General features: G+C 40.1%; 1 protein-coding gene across 1 annotated transcript in view; it reads left to right on the forward strand.

The window, feature by feature from the left end:
- Positions 1 to 17,584, forward strand: part of LOC121433225 (rho GTPase-activating protein 15) — a 565,350-nt gene that overhangs the window by 497,707 nt on the left and 50,059 nt on the right. The window contains exon 12 of the mRNA XM_041631578.1: positions 8,455 to 8,560. Within this exon, the coding sequence (XP_041487512.1) occupies positions 8,455 to 8,560 (106 nt within the window). The remainder of the gene's footprint in view (positions 1 to 8,454; positions 8,561 to 17,584) is intronic.

Raw genomic sequence — 17,584 nt, forward strand, 5'->3', positions numbered from 1 at the left:
GGTAACGGCTTTACAAACCATTAAGATTAGCTGCCTCTTTCTTCCGATGATAACAGTAACCACGCTGTGACTGTACGTGGTAATAATATCTCAGTCCTGATAAATGCCGGGGCAGGCAGAGGTGTTTATCATTCCCAGCTCAGAAATGCTGACTAAAGTTGCCACGTGTTGCCTGTTTTCCCTCTTTCCCAATTGTTCAATTTGGAGGGGAGGGGGAAGCTGAATCATAAATGATTTTATAAACCATTTCTTAAAGGATTTTGCTGTTTGTTTAATTCAGAGCTGCCCCCCCCCCCACTCCCGGCTCTCAGTATTGCTGTGAGTCCAGGTCAAATAAACTGACAAGGAAGCTACTGTCCCAAGAATTCTCTCATCTTCAGATGTCTTTTGTTTAGCACAAGTGTTCTAGATAAAATTTAATATGGCTTGCCTAAAAAGCATTTTTAAACTCCAAACGGACGAGAGTTTCTAGGATTGTGTTTTCTTTCTGAGATAGATTCTATTAATTTCATGTGAGACTTTAAATCCCTGTAAGTTTATTCTGTCTACTGATGAAAATAACCAGGATGTAAGAAACTTGTATGAAAAACTCAAAACTGGAAGACTTGGATTTCTAATCTCATGAAATGTACAAAGAGAACAATTAATATGAACAGCCTATTAAGTATTTGGAATGTTGCTGGCTTAAATGAGAAAGAGCTCAAACAACTCACAATGCCAAGACATTGTTTTTTTTTAAAAAAAAATATTTATAAAACCAGGTATACATAAACATAATTTAAAGAAAAATTACACAGACCTGAGTTTCAAAGCAATAAACTATTTGTTTTGCTTTCTCAGCACAGCTTCTTCCCTAAGAATGACTTAGTGTCATTGGTAAGTTACAGAAATGTGCTTGGCCGCCATGATCCCCCCAACATGACTTTGAAAGCAGCAAATCTCTAGCAGACTTCTGCTCTTCCTGTAAAAACCACTGATGGAGGTTCAGATGCCACCTCGCACTCCAATTCGGACAGAGGCATTGCTGTGAAAATGAAGGGAGCAAGTTTAAGGTTCAGCTTACTCAGTAAAGTGCAGGACCTTAGTTCAACACTCAACACACGAGATGAAAAACCAAGCTTGGTGGTATCCATGTCAAACACCAGTTCTGGGGAGGAGGACGGCTAGAGGAACATACCCGGGCTTCACTAACCACTCAGGTTAGTCTGAATGGCAAGCTCTACAGAGAGAGAGACCCTGCTCAAAGAAGCCAACAGTACCCTAAGAATGATACCAGATGTTGTCCTCTGGCATGCACACACGTTCACACACATGCACATACACACACACATACACACACACACAAGAGTCAATTTTAGGTTGATGAATTTTAAGAAATATAATCATTCTAAAAGTAATTATTCTCTTTAAAAGTTACTGAGAGTCTTAAATGTCAGTGTTCTCCAAACTTCCTTCCCACATAAGGTCAGTCCTCCAGGAGTCTCAGAATAACCAATACAATTCCAGGAAAGAAGAAAAGAGAAGATTTTTACTTACCATGAATGTATTTGAGGATACATAAAGTAGTTAATCGTGATAATCATGAAGACCTTCCAAAATGGATTTAAATAGAATTTAATCTCATTGATTTGTGAAATTCTAAATTATTTTGAATTTTTTTTTGCCAGGCACACTAATACCTCAGAAGCTTTTTTACCTCCACAATTGTCTTGAATAATTCCTTGACTAAGAAGAAAGATAAAATGTTCATTAACAGCTGTATTTTTATATGCCTTATATTTAAACATTGGTTATGGCATATTGTGTTTTGTTGGCTCTGATGGTCAGAAATTGACAAAGACACAGACCAGATTTGCACTAGCCATGGACTGTAAGTTTGCCCTGCTAGGTATTACTTTATTCATTTGTATGTATGCATATGTTTAGCTCACTATAAATTATTTAAAAGATAAATTTACTTAACAATTCCTGACTCTTGACTGCCGAGAGGAATAAAGGGCAGATAAGAGATTGATCTTACGATGCCCACTAGCAAGGCTTCTAATTGCATGATGATTTTCACTTTTGTGATATCTGCGGTCCCTGAAGCACCCCATAAACCAAGAAGTGTTGTATTTTATATTTGAGTAAGAGGAAGGTGTGCTTTCAACATCTGCATCTACCTGGCCAGTTTGACGGGAGATAGCACTAAATGGCTACCACCTCCTGCATCAGGACCAGAAATGGCCTCTAGCTGTGGTAATGAAGCAGCCAGTGAGCAGCTTCTGGACTTAAGGCATCGATGGGCTTACGACAATGCCTTCGCTAGAGTGTTCTGGATCTTAACATTGATGGATGGTAGAGAGTTCTCATTGTTTAAATTCTTTTTATAAAAACTAGCTTATTTCAGAAATGGGCAAAACCCTGATAATTTCCAGGTGAGACAGTAACTACAAGGAGATCTACGTGATTTGTGGAAATCAGTAGGCCAGATCTAGTTATCAGGGTTGCCCGCTAAAGAAGGGAACAGTCCTACTCACGTCATATGGATTCAGTTCCAGTTAAACTCCTTAACACAGCTTATCAGTACTTCAAACTAAATTTGCCAGGTGTCTGAAGATGTCAAGAATGCACCTTCCTTTTAATTAACTTGCTTTTCTGGATTCTAGAGGGGTCTATAAGGAGCACAGAAACTCACAAAAGTGAGAGTTGTCAACCACAGATCAATTTCCAAGCCGTGGTAATGGCTTGGTGCTTTACTGCAATGCTGCTCCTGCTTCCATGAGCTCTGCTTATGAATTTTAACCAAATAAATTTTGATAGCGGGCATGTTTTCTGATTATAGATATATCATATTCTGTGACTTGTTTCTTTTTTTAAGAAAGTACTAAAGGATAGCATATAAGAAAAATAAAAATAAGTAAATAGGAAAATAGGGGGCTTGGTATGATTTGAGACGGGATCTTGGCTAATGAGATTCCTGTCTCAGAGCTGGTAACAATCTAAGAAAGTTTGTGCAAGTGAAAATTACTCAGTGAGCACTTAGCATATATGAATGTGTGGTAAAACATTTGATTCCATAGAAAACCTGCAGCCTATATACATTTTGCTGTCTTTTAAAGACTACGAACCTTCCAGAGTATAAGCAATTTGCCCATCACTGTAAATGAGAGGAGAAATTCTCAGTCACTTTCGTGAGTCTGCGCAATGATAAACCACTACTCTTATTTACAACATAAGTTTGATGCAGGTGCGGTTTAAACCTCCCCCTTAAGCGTCTCTTCCGAAAGTGAATGTATGTTGCTTTAAAATATTGAACAAACAATTGTTTTAGTTTGGTGAATTTCTCATCTTCATCTAAAATTTGTCATTGAAAATGTATTATAAAGGATTTGTTTCACCAGTAGGATAGCTTGAAATGAAAAGGATGTTACCTGATGATATTTATTGCTGTAAACGACAGCCTCTCAGCACATTCTGAAATGACCACAACACAAAAAGCCTAACTCAACCAAAACTAGAGAACTGCCGTACTCTAAACACAGCCCGACATATAATGCTCTCATACAAGACATGTTAATGTTCCAGAATGCACTTCAGAAGAACAGCTGTACACAGTGACCTCTTTAGCACACAGGGTTACAACTATCTTTTAAGAATTATAGACAGTCAGATAAATAAGACTTATGTGAATTATGTACTGGCAGAATCAAGACTTTTCATTCCCTGGACCTATATAATGTAACAGAATTTATTTCAAAATGTGATTTAATATGCATCTATAAATAAGTTAAGAAAAATAAGACCGCGGATGATAAGGCCAAAAAGTGACTAGAGGTTATCCATCCCAAGGTTCTTTACTGGGCCAAACTCTTTCCATCATCGTATAACTTTATCTTATCTCTTTTCTATAAAGCATTTGATTGTAAATGTGTTTCAGTAGTAAACTTTCATGCAGATAAATGCAAATGTTACTTTCATTAATTATATTTTTTTTAAAAAGTGACCTAAGAACCATTAATATGGTGAACATAAAGCCACATTCTTACCATAACATTGAAGTCTATTTCACATCATGAAAGATGTGACTTCTCCAAGGAGCATAGAAACGTATCTGAGAAAGCTGATTTACTGCTCTAGTTTGTTGGAGTTTGATAAGACGGGGCTAGCAAGTCCAGAGTTGACAGAAAATTCTTTAGAATTTCTGTTAGATGGTGAAAATGAATGCAGAAATGTCTTGTGTGTAGTTGAAGGTTCCCGGTGTAGAGACTGGAAGCACGGGCTGGAGGCGGGGGACTAAATAAAGATAACTCGAAACATAGAGTGCATCTAAAAATCAGGGGCGCTAGAACAAAAGTAGAATTAAGTGCCGCAAAAAAGAAAACACTGCTATTTCCAAAAAAAAAAAAAAATAGTTTCTGATTCTTAACATACAGTTTTGCTAAGAGGTCTTCAAGTCTCCATAAAGAAAATGTTCCTTGAGCGGGGCGGTGGTGGCGCATGCCTTTAATCCCAGCACTCGGGAGGCAGAGGCAGGGGGATCTCTGTAAGTTTGAGACCAGCCTGGTCTACAGAGCTAGTTCCAGGACAGGCTCCAAAACCACAGAGAAACACTGTCTCAAAAAAACCAAAAAAAAAAAAAAAAGAAAATGTTCCTTTACTTTCTACAGTCTTAACGATAACTAGGGAGAGTCAAACACCACCATAGTCTCAGATTTTGAGTACTTCACATGTAAGAGAAACTACATGCTAAGAAAGAAATGGCAGAAAATCCTGTCATTTGTGTGTTCATGGCATCAACTGAAGACTGTTGACATGGTCTTAGTAAGCTGTGTATGATTCGTAGTTCAAAGGAACCACTCCTGGCTTAGGGAAGGTGATCTCAGAGCCTAGCATGACACACCATAAGTCCGACTGAAAAAGTGTTATTTTAATTTTAATGTTTCCATTGTGTTTTCAGATGCTTTCCCACTTAGGCACGTTTATATTCTTTACATGCCCTGAAAGGGTTATGTGGTGTTGATTTAAATGGGAAAATGTTGTTTTCTTCTAGTTCTCCAAAAAGATTTTGTTCAGACTCAGTTGTCGGACAAAAGAGTTGTTCCTCATTCGTATTTCAGTCTTCTTTAGCCCATTGTGCGTGTTTCCCTTGGTATAACTTAGCCACAAATATCTACATAACTATTCAATTGTCTGATTCCTCAAAAGTAGAAAAAGAAGGAACATTTTATAAAATGCTTTTAATGTAAAATGTTTCTTATAGACAAAAACCACCACAGTTTATAAACTTTCCTATCTATAACCACTCTCCACTTATATCAATCTCTTTGGCCATTACAAAAGTATTTAGCATGTTACCTAATGCCTGGCTAGGAGAGCAGTTGCACATGGACCAACAGACAAACAAGCTGAAGAATCAGTAGCGAGGAGTGGGGAGATGACTCAGTGCTTAGGAGTACTGCATAGGATCTGAGTTCACTTTCCAGCATCCTATTAGGCAGCTCAGACAGCCTGTAACTCCTGCTCTGGGGGGCCTGATGCCCTCTGCTGGACTCTACAAGTACCAGCATTCACTTGTGTACATAGCCTCCCCACCACACCACATAGCACACACACACACACACACACACACACACACACACACACACACAAATAGTAACTACATTTTGATGGTTACTGCAAGAAGATAATTGCTATGTGCTATAAGCGGGTGAACTGAATCTCAAAAATGTTTTATTGGAAGATGAGCATGTATAGAGTACTTAGTTTCACTACTGTTTGTGCAAAGTATGTTGAATACTATAGCCTATTCCATGAAGCTCCTCATTTGGATTCTAGTCAGAGAATAAGAAAAGTGTATATGGGCACAAAGCTAATGTCCTAGTTCAGGTTACTATTGCTGTGATGGCCAAAGAAAGCTGGGGAGGAAAGGGTTTAGTTGACTTCTGCTTCTACATCACGATTCATCATCAAGGAAAGTTAGAGCAGGAACTCAAACAGGGAGCTGCTGCAGAGGCCACGGAGGGGAGCTGCTTATTGGCTTGATCCTCCTGTCCTGATCAGCCTGCTTTCTTAAAGAACCCAGGATCACCAACGCAGGGATGGCATCACCAAAAAATGGGCTGGGCCCTCTGCATCAATCACTAATTAAGAAATGCCCTACAGGCTTGCCTACAGCACAGTCTTAATGAAGGCATTTTCTCAGTTGAGGGTCCCTCCTCTCTGATGACCTCCGCTTGCTCCAAGTTGACATAAAGCTATCCAGTACAGCTATAAGAGGCTATTAAAGAATTTAAAGGAAGATCCATCCATCCTAACCCATGAAAGCTCATGGCTTTCATTCACTAATTCATTTCTTCCTCATTGAATCCATTACCTACAGGTAGAGAAGTCACTTTGCTTCAGAGAAAAATGCAGTTTGATGGGAGGGGGCATTGAAAGGCATTTGTGCAATGGAAATGCAGTAAGTCTTGCACAGGTGACTATACAAGGTTAGCTACAAGGCAGAGAGCATGCCTGGACCAACACTTCCCTGCCGTTTTGCTTGACTTCATTGCATGAGATCTCATATTCACTAGGGCTCTGTGAAGCACCTACAACAATTACACGACAGAGGGCTACTCTACAAAGAGATGTGGTAACTGCTTTTTTTATTCTCTTCCTTTTTCCTCTTTGTATACAAGTCGTATACTATTGGAACTCTTAAAATTAAGAATAATGGTAATGTTTAAAGCTTTGACTGTGGGAAGCATTATTTAAAGACCTTTGTGGTTTTAAGAGGGAAAAGTAGAGCTTTCAAGTAGGGTAACACTAGGAAGACGGCCTTCCCTCCACTTTAGCCAAACACTGTCTTCAGCAGGACATTCTCTTATAATGCCTTATAAAATGTTTCTTTCCCAACACCGCATAAGAAAACTGCCAGCTTCTGAACTGACTCTTCCTTAGCCTACTGTATAAAATCCACGTATAATAGTAGCAAGAGATTAAGTATTAGGGTTTTGGAAGGACATCTTTATAGGAACTATTTGCCTTGGTATCAGTGACCCACCGGCAAAGGCTTTATTTAGTACATGAGGGTTCATTTTTATATGTCAAAGAAACCCAGGTCTTGCTGCTCCACAGAGCCATTCCTTCTAACATGTTCAGAGCTTCAGTTCTCAAGCTCAGCTCACAGTGAAGACTTCCGTCTGCATTCTCAAGTTTTTAAAACTCCCACATGACTTTGGCTCTGACTGGTCAGACTTGGTCATATGGCCACCCTAGCTACAGAGGAGGTTGGGAAAAGGACCAGTTGACCACACAGACATGTTACCTTCCTGTTTGCAAAGGTATTATCATGCTAAGGAAGAAGAAAATGGATACTGTGTGGGTGTCCATATCATGTACTACTTTCCCATACGTCATGAGTCCAGAAAAGAAGTCTTTGGAGTTCTGAGGATCATGTGCTGCAGATGAGAGAACACCTTTGAGCCAGGGAGACACCCAGTTTAGTGGGAAGGAAGTGCTGAAGAAGAGTAGATATTTACACCTCTATCCTGGAAAGTCTTGGCTACAGCAATACTTTTACCAAGGAGCGAGATTCATTTTCCATGCACCACCTCTCTCTGACAGGAGCAGCATGATGGAAGCAATCAATGGGGTACACACTTTTGAACAACTACCTCCTGACTTTTGAGAGATTTGTAATTCTCTTGTTTTATCAGCAAAAACAAAATGTATGAGGTTAAAAAACCCACAGAAAATATTAAAAATATATTTTCTGCTCCTTCAAACGTATCCCCCACAAGATCAAAACCACAGTGGAATATTTAGAATAATTGCAGCATATTTATAATTTAGTCACATTGTGGGTCCTTATGTCAACCTGTGACTTCAGATGACATGAACTCGCTATCTTCCAATCTTGAAGGTTAGACATCTGCCATCAGCCTCATTAAACATAACTCTAGATATCGACATGTCTGTTTCCTCCCCAGGTTCTGTATCTTTGTCTTTTCCAGCAAAGACAGACTCTCCTTCATCAGACACCCCTTCTGTGTTCTCACTACCCTATTACCTTCTCTCTAATTCTCATCCCCTCGACCGCCTGTGATATGGAGCTAAGAGGTCACATTCCAGAAAGGTCTCCCTGTGTCAATTCCTAAGCAGATCGCACCTTCAAAGACTCTCTTACCAAGGATTAGAGGTCATGAATGTCTTGGAAAGCATTATTCACCCCATGCCTTGCAAATAAAAATATAAGAAAGTAATTCCATACCTAATCTCAACAGAAAGATTGTACCAAAGTCACCCTGTTATTGTTTTGATGTACTTATAGTCTAATTTATCATCAAATCAAGAATCTCACTACAAGAGAGTCGGGAGCTAATGATCAGTACTGTTGCTAGGTCATAGTCTAAAAATCTCATCAGAAACCCTTTCATATACCTGTGGAATCTCTGTCTTTCCTAATATCTCTTTTCAATTTTATTTCAGAAAAACAAGACCATAATGCAAAAATTGAAGCTATAAAGTCTCTGGTAAAAGATCTCCCTCCACCAAATCATGACACCATGAAAATCCTCTTTGGACATCTGACTAAGTAAGTTACCAAGTTTTTGAGTACGTTGTATTATAGTTGGTACTGACACAGAGAACATTTGACCTTGTATCTCTAAGACAAAGGTTCCCCAATGCGTCCATCAGAGATCTCGACTCTACCTGACCTCAGTCTGACTGAGGAACCTGAAAACATACTCAAGATAGGAAGAGAAACCTGAAAAGGGAACTTCTGAAGGCTTCTATTTTTCCTGCATTTTTTTAAGCATGAAACTGTTTGCTGACCGACTATTAGAAACATTGCCAGGGCCCATGATGGTTCACGTTGACTTTTGCTATTGAAAATCATGGGCAAAACATGAAACGATTCAGACATTGGAATACAGCTCCACCATGTACCAAATCCAATGACCAAACTTTCATGACTTACGCTCTCTGCATTCCACTTAATCAAGGCACTAGTCAGGTAGTCAAGCTAGAGAGGAGTGGTCCAGGAAAAGGGAGGCAAATAGAAAGATCCAGAGGCCCAAATGTTCTTGATACCCATGAAAAGCAGAAAGCAGACAGGAAAGGCCAGCACCAGGTGAGTAAGGAACGTAGACTTGAAAGCAGAAGTCTCATATTTCCATGTTAAATAAGAGGAGACACTGAAGAGGCTCAGCTGAGGGAGTACAAGGTTTCCCTGACTGCCAAGCAGAGAATAGAGAACAATTATGAAAGCAGGAATGCCTCTAGCTACGATCTCTAGTATCTTCATTCGAAGATAGAGGCAACGTGAAGAAGATCTTAGAGCTGTGGTTCTCAACCCATGGATCGCGAACCTTTAGAGGTCAAAAAACTTTTCATGGGGGTGGCCTAAGGCCATCAGAAAACATAGATATTTACGTTATGATTCATAACAGTAGCAAAATTACAGTTATGATGTAGCAGCGAAAATAATTTTAGGATTGGGGGCTGTCGCCACAACATGAGGCACTGTATCAAAGGGTTATAGCATTAGGAAGACTGAGAACCACTGCGTTAGAGAGAAATGAGTCAAAAAATTTTACAAGTGGGTCAAGTTGGGCATGCTGTTGTTTGTGGCATAGTGGTAGAAAGGAAAGAGAGACCACGGGTGCCCCTTTGGGTTTCTGCTCAGGCAAGCTGAGAAATGATAGTGCCATATGGACCGATGGGCAAACCTGGTGGAGGAATGGGAAGAGCAGGCTTGAAAGCTCTGTTTGGGCCATGCTACATCTGAAATAACAGCTCTTGCCTTCTGTTGATATTCAGTAAGGCACAGTGCGATACACTTGGTGACGTCTGAGCTCTCTACATGCGTAGCATCAGCGCACTGCTCACCGAGCAGTGAACCAAAACTGCAGTTGTGTTTTGTGAGATTAAGGTTGCTTAATCACCTGAATAATGCCTGAAAACTATTCAACTCGTTCATTCAATCATTTTTAATTGTGAACGCAATACATGCAACTGCATGCAAAATCTATAAGCAGCAGTGATGAATACACATTAAAAAGTGACATTCGTCCCCATCCCCCACCCCACCCCAGTCACTCTTAGCTTGCTGAGCAGAAGTAGCTAACATTCTTTCATGGATCCTGTTAGACCTCTTTCTAAGCACAAGCGAACGTATGTGCGTATGTTGCTTCTGGTGCTTTCGTAGAGCCCTGCACACATTATTCTTCAACTATTTACAACCCATGTGCTGTCTTCTACTTCGTTAAGCAGACCTGTCTTATCACTCTAAGGATAACGCACCAAGGTTTTACTATGTCATAGCCTGCTAAAGTAGTACTTGCCTTAGAGAACATATAAGAACCTAATGCACCGTCTTAGTTGTTCTCTCAACGTTCTGAGCATCTTTCATAGATAGGATGCAGGATACAATAGGAAAAGATCTGGGCTCTTAAATGAATAGAAAAAGGAAACTTAGCGCCAAATCATTGGTCTATACATTGTCTCAGGTATGGTCTCAGACATCTACAGCTAGATTAAATAATATACAATATCTTATAGTTATGAGAGTTAAATAAGAAGATGTGTAAAAGGTCAGACACAAGACTAAGAATTCCTGAGATGTTATTATTTTCCTCTCAAAATTTTTATCTAGCATGGAAGGAGTATTCAAGTTTCAGTTAAAAGCTAGAGTTCCTAGTAATTCTAGATGGACAAAGTCACAAGACAAATCAAAATTACACTATTTAGTACTAAGATAAATTCAGGCTTAGTGTTCTTGACAAATAGCCATTACTTTGTCTCAGATAATTTTGACTGAAAGGAAAAATAAGAATAAGACGAATAGTAAAATTAAAAAAAAAATAAACAAAGAATTGGTTGTAAAACTTCCCTCTGAAACACACAGAATCTGTGTGCTGAGGCGTGCAGAGATGCAGTTCCTATATAAGCATGCTTCTGACATCTAAATGGATTTTCTAACTTAGTTAGACCTTTTGTTTAGCTCAGTAAAGCTGGAAATAGATATTTTAAACTAAGATTTTGAGATCAGACTATTCTGTTACCTCAAAGCATTCAAATCTTGAGATTTATCTTTATGGGGGAGGAAAATGTGTTATTTATCATCCACCAACCTTTCTTGGGTAGTGTGGCCATATTCCATCCAGTACCAAGTTATAAACTGACTTTAATTATGCATAAATGTGTGTACACAATTATATCTTGCTAAGCATTTTTCTAAGTTTTTGATAAACAGCCAGTTGTGGTATGTCATCAAAGTCTGAGAAGACTAAATAGAAAGACTGTTTAACCTAAGTTTAAATATGTTCGTGTTTGAAAGAATCATTAGGATGTTTTCTTTATTCTTGATGCATTTGGTAGTCCTTCAGCGAATATACCATCCATACTTGTGTGTAGCGTTTAATACAAATTATGTGTGTGTCTACTAAAGTTTGTTTAGTGAAGGGGAGGGAGCATTATAATGTGCCAAAATTCCACTTGACCTCTATACTCTACAGTCAACGGAGCAGAACTCTGTTTTCAGAGCTGTGAATTAAACACTGCCCTCAAAGCAGAAAAGCTACCAACTGGGAAAACTTGCTACAGCACAGCTGGACTAGAAAGTGAAGGGAAATCTTCCCATAAAAGCCAGAACTTTTACAGGGTTGTGATTATACTAAACATAATGTTATTTAATGACTGCATAGGCTCAGTAGTATCAGGGTCCAAAGTCCTCATTGGTAGTTGAACTCAAGGTCAGATTCTATGCTCTGACTACCCTATTCTGATTGAACTCAAGGTCAAATCCTATTCTCTCTCTGCTCTTGCAAAAGAAAGGAGAGAATGTCTTCCTGAATCGTACCAGAAACAGTTTTCACGATTATTCAGCATTGCAATTTCAGCGTTCTTTTCCCCATAGAGAACTGCATATTTCTAGGATACAGAAATGAGAGAGATAAAAATGATGCGGACGCTTTATCTAAAGACCTTAAGTTTAAGGGCCAGTTCCTACTGTCAGAGCCAGAAACCGAAAATTCAGAATGAACAGTGATCTGGAAACACTATCAGTCAGAAAATGCATGAGTGGCCACTTTCATGAGTTGACATTATAGTGCTGGGACCAGGAAGGTCCTATGATACCTTCTGAATGACCATGTGAGAACCAAGTGCTCTCTCTGTAAAATATGTCATAGGTGACTAAAACTGAAGCTAACAGGGGCAAACATTGTAGGAAAATGGCCTGTTTCTTAGTGAGTAGCAGTTGGGGTGTGAGCCAATTAAAGGAAGGGAGAAACAGAGAGTCAGGAACGTATATGCAGCGCACAGTTGCACCATGATCCTCCTGTAGGAGAGTCAGCTCGCGACGGCATGTCTGATGGCAGAGAGAGCAGGAAAGAGACTCTCAGAGACCTGTGGTAGCGTAGTTAGACTTGAGTACCGGGAAGAATTCATCCAAATCTTAAGGGAACAAAGAAAATGAGCTTCAGAGTCGGGCAAAATTCAAATATTTAGCCAGATTTATTTTGTGGCTTGCATTTAGGAAATCAAAAGTATTCTCCAATTTTTTTTTTTTGGTCGGAGGGAGGTGGGACAGAAGAACATTTAATTCTCACTTAGGTATACATTATTCAGGAAAAGTAAAAACCTTTCAGAAATGGGTATTTTTAACAATAAATTTCAGTACTGGAGGATCCTACCTAAGACCCTGCGTTCAATCTCCAGCCGAATAAATAAATAAATAAATAAATAAATAAATAAATAATAATAGAATTTAAGCATTTCTGAAAAAAATATCCTTACAAGAATATAATTGCCGCTAACTTTTAGATGCAAATAAGTTTTCTTGGGGGAGATTTGCACATTATGAACTAGATTAAAAGGAGAGTTTTAAAATCTTCCCTTTTGCATTGACTCTAAGAAAATTGCCCAGCTGTTCATAGAATTCCAAGGTGAAAAAAACAAACGTTTTCAGCGAACAGGCAGATCTCAGGGAAGCATGCCAGTTGAATGCCGTGTTAAAAGAAGCAACTGTGGAGCTGTGGCTACTTTGTGAGGGAGAACTGATATTTAAAGCTGTTGTGGTCTTTATGGATATTAAATATGATATTCTGCAAAAGCACGTCTGAAGTAAGTTAGATGATGATGACCTAGAAATAGGAGGGTTGTGTGTAGAAACCAGAGCGAGGAAACAGTGCATCCACCGGTTCTTTACAACGGCACTGTGGGCATTTCTGATCCCCAGTGGAGGTTAGATACCGATAAAACACATACTTCAAAACCAGGGGCCTCCTTCTCTCTTTCGTCTGGTCCTCCGGAGCATCGTGGGTGTGACTCACTTCTGCCCATCCAGGCTTGGGACTGCTCTGGTCTCCTGTGCTTTGGAACAGGATGTGTTTTTCTGTGCTGTCTCCTGGCACTCCACTTTCTTTCTGTACACTTTGGTCTTCCACCCAACCACAACACCTGATAGCCAAAGATTTGCAGGCTATGGGTATTTTTTCTGGAAAAAGAGGAACATGTACAAATTGTTATTCTCTCCCCCCGTCTCTCTCCCTCTCCCTTCCTCCCTCCTCCCCCTTCTTCCATCCATCCATCCCTCCCTTTCTCTCTGTTTTTTTCTTTTCTTCAGGGACAAGGGTAGCAAGTAGTTTGGAACAAGAAACATGGTGGCTTCTTTGCCCGTGTGTGAGAAATGTCCGCCATTTGGAAGAGCTAACGTGCTTCCAATGAGCACGCAACTCCTCAGCTGAACTCTTGTGGGAGAAGCTGATCTGAGCATTAAAACTGTTATTCAGATTGTGAGGTGAATGAACAGTTTTCAACTCCCCATAGGGATTATTAAAATGTCATCAACTTAGGAGACCATATTGGCAAAGAATTTAGAAGATTTGTGAACTGGGGACCAAGGTGCAATTACCTTTCCCATGTTGTACCCTTCTCCTAGAAGAAGGCTTTGGTAGATAAGCATTCAAGGCAGGAGTGAAATGATTCCTGGGGATCTTTAGACTTTGCTTCTCAATAAAGTATAGAGAACAGTAAACTTACAATTGTTACTGCCCTTTCTATGGCTGTCTTCCGTTGTGGACCAAGGTTCACACCCACAGGGATACTGAGAAATAAAAGTTTTAGCTATATTCTTCTTCACCATGATTCTTGGCCTTGTCCTAAAGAAAGGAAAGAACTGGGAATTTGGAACTTGGAAAAGAAAAATGGTCACAGCCCCAATCTCAGCCCTTAGAGCATATACCATTGAGAAAAAGTTATCCTGAATGTTCCTTTTATTCCTGTTTGAAATATGTGAAATACATTCTTACTTATTTGTTTGTCAATTGTAACACCCTATCTTCCAACTCCTTTGGAAGTTTTCAGTGAGTGTCGTTTAGCTTCTAGGGCCCACAGGAACTGGTGGATTGACAAGTTCTCAGGCTTACACAAGTTCTCTCCTGCTCCCTGTGCTTGTCAATAACAGTTTATTGAAATACACACTTGTTGTTTATATATTTTCTGGAAAATTTTCATTCTACAATGCCAGGAATTAAATAATCGCAGCGAGTTGAACAAGATCCAGTGCACTTATTCCTAATTTGTCGCAGAAGAAAACGTGTCTGTCCACTGAATTCAAGGTTCAAGGCATGAAACACCAAACAAGAGTGGAAATTTAGGTTAGAAACCTCAAAAGAATACCTTCCGAGCGCATGACCAAGACTAGCTTTAAGTGGATCCATCCATTCTGTAGGCACTGTACAAAAGCTAAAAATGAACATAGCGGACAATGAGGACTACTGAGAATTCAAGAACAATTGCAGTGGGTTTCTGATCCTACTGCACGTACTGGCTTTGTGGGAGCCTAGGCAGTTTGGATGCTCACCTTACGAGACCTGGATAGAGGTGGGCAGTCCTTGGGCTTCCCACAGGTCAGGGAACCCTGATTGCTCTTCTAGCAGATGAGGGAGGGGGACTTGATCGGGGGAGGGGGAGGGAAATGGGAAGCGGTTGTGGGGACGAGGCAGAAATCCTTAATAAATAAATAAATTTAAATAAAAAAAGCTAAAAATGATCAGGTTTCTTACATAAAATGAGATAGTATTTGTACATACCCAATGGTATCCTTCAAAAAACGAGTTTAAATCTCTCTGGATTATTCATAACACCTAATATAATGTAATAGTAAGAAAATAATTGCTATTTGCTACTATTTAGGAAATAATGACAAGAAGGCTACTCTGTACATGCTCAGTAAAATGTAAAAGCAGTTAAACAGTTTTAATCAGCAATTATTGATTCCTCTAACATAGAACGTGTGAGCACAAATGGCAAACTGTACTATGTACCAGGGCATCGAGGACCACAATGTGAGGGGAAAAAAATGTCCTCCAGAATAAATAGACTTATGAATAATAAATAGAAATAAAAAATGTAAACTCAGAATATTGTAGATAAGGTAAATTGTGAAGAAACCCTAGTATCATAAAGGAGTTTGAATATCAGGTCAACTGTGGAAGGACTCCCAGTATGGAAGCAAAGCAAAAGGATTGCATTGGAAGGTCTAAGCAGAGAAGTGAAACAGTCTGAGATACGGAGGAGTTAGATGGCCAAAACAGGATAAAGTTAGGAGAACAGGCCTGGTCAGTTTCGAGAGCCCCGGGGAAGCACAGCCCATAGCACTTGCTCTCCAAGCACGTGAGTAGTGTGACATTTCCAGGAGGGTTCCCAGGCCTTGAACTAGCTGCAGCGCAATGCCTGTAGCTCGTGCAGGTAAAGGAACAAAGCGGATGCACAGGAGGGCCCGAAGTTAGGGCATCATGTGATTTGGTCACCGCTTATAGTCCACTAGCAGAATGTAGTACAGAGGAATCAATATGTCTTTCCTTAAGTTTGGAAAGCATCACTTTGAAGAAGGCAATGGCACAGGGCCACAAATAACCCCAAGGGCTGAGCTGACAGCAACGTCCTCGGAACTTCTCACGGAAACACGGCCATAGAAACTCTTGGAGATTGTCAAGCATGTTACAGAAAGAAAGTGTGGCAGAAGTAGAGGTATTACATTTCGTGTGTAAGCCTACTGATTCCTTAAAAGAGGCCTAGAAAAGGCTCAGTGAGAAAAGTATGCACCAAGACTTAAAATAAATAAATAAACGAAACAGAAGTTCTCATGATAACAGACCGTTGGGTAGATTTCTAGCCGTGAGCAGATACTGTTCTTATCTTCACCTCCCACGTCCAATAAATAAACAGCATTGAACAAGCAGGAGGGAGATAACCTGTAACTCAGCCTCTTGAAGATGTTGGTGAAAATAGTAATTAAAAGCAAAAATTGGCCCCTTCTGCCATGAAATGGTTGACCAAAGGCTTAAGGAATGTAGCTCCTTGAGTTCCTGATGGCGCTGTTTGCAAAGACTTGTAAATACAGTGTCCCCGCAATTTTGTGCAATCAGTGGAATTCCCTGACCTCATTGAAGATGGCAATCACCTGTGAAGTGGTGAGTGGATCCAGGTGAGATCTTAGGCCTGAAATGGTAGAAATCTGACGTAGTTCAGATGAGGACTAGGGAATACCCCACTTTAAGTAACTCGTTCTTCTTAAATGCCTAGCCTCATCTGATATACCACCCTTGCTGTGATGAAGAACACACTCTTCGGATGACAGAGGGGACAATGCTAGCATTCCAGCATCAAAAGTGAGAAGGCGACATGCACAGGGCTAGCAGGTTGCAGCCACACTAGGACACTGTAACCCTCCAGATGGGAGCAACTATAATACTACATTATAAGGTCACCATTACTTGTGATTTTTTTTCTTTAAATTTAGTATTATCTCGAATTAATAATAGGTCTTAGAACATGAGGATTTATTTTTACATCTTCCTTTGACTCCCTGCTGAGAGAATGTTTTTCTTTTTTTCAGATCTTTTTTTCATACAGTACATTCTGATTATGGTTTCTCCCTTCTACTCCTTCCCGGTCCCCCCTACCTCCCCTCCCCATCCAAATCCACGCCATTTCTATCACCATTAGGAAATAAATACGCATCTAAGGAATAATAATAAAATAAGTTAACACACATCCAAAACAAATTTGAATATGAAAATGTAAGCTGACAGGAAAAAGTCAAAGAAAAAGCACGTGTTCACACACACACACACAGGAATCCCATGAGAACACCAAACGAGAGGTCATAATACACACACAAAGGACCTGTAAGGTGGGAGGGGAAAAAATCTCCCTGACTAAACATTATGAGACAATAATCTCCACAGATGCCTTCCAGTTCAAATGTACGCATTGCTGGGCTAGGGGCCTGCCCTTAAGAGTGGTTTGTTTCCCCAGTGAGACTCCTTAGGAGAAAACTAATTTTTCCTTTGCAAGTGGTTACCAATTGGAGATAGCTCCTGAGTTAGGGATTGGGGGGGTGGGGGCATGTGCCCACGTCTTTCCTCAGCTCTCGGCCACATCTGGTGCAGGCCCTGGGCATACTGCCTCAGGCTCTGTGAGTGCGTAGGTGTGCCACTCCCACTGTGTCCAGAAGGCCTTGTGTCCTTGGTGTTCTCCACCCCTTCTTTCGCTCTTTCCACCTCCTCTTCCAGAGTCCCCTGATCCTGGAGGCAAGGGATTTGAT

This window comes from Microtus oregoni, unplaced genomic scaffold, assembly GCF_018167655.1.
Source record: "Microtus oregoni isolate MIOR12 unplaced genomic scaffold, Mior012 000037F_ref0000500, whole genome shotgun sequence".
Classification (NCBI taxonomy): Eukaryota; Metazoa; Chordata; class Mammalia; order Rodentia; family Cricetidae; genus Microtus; species Microtus oregoni.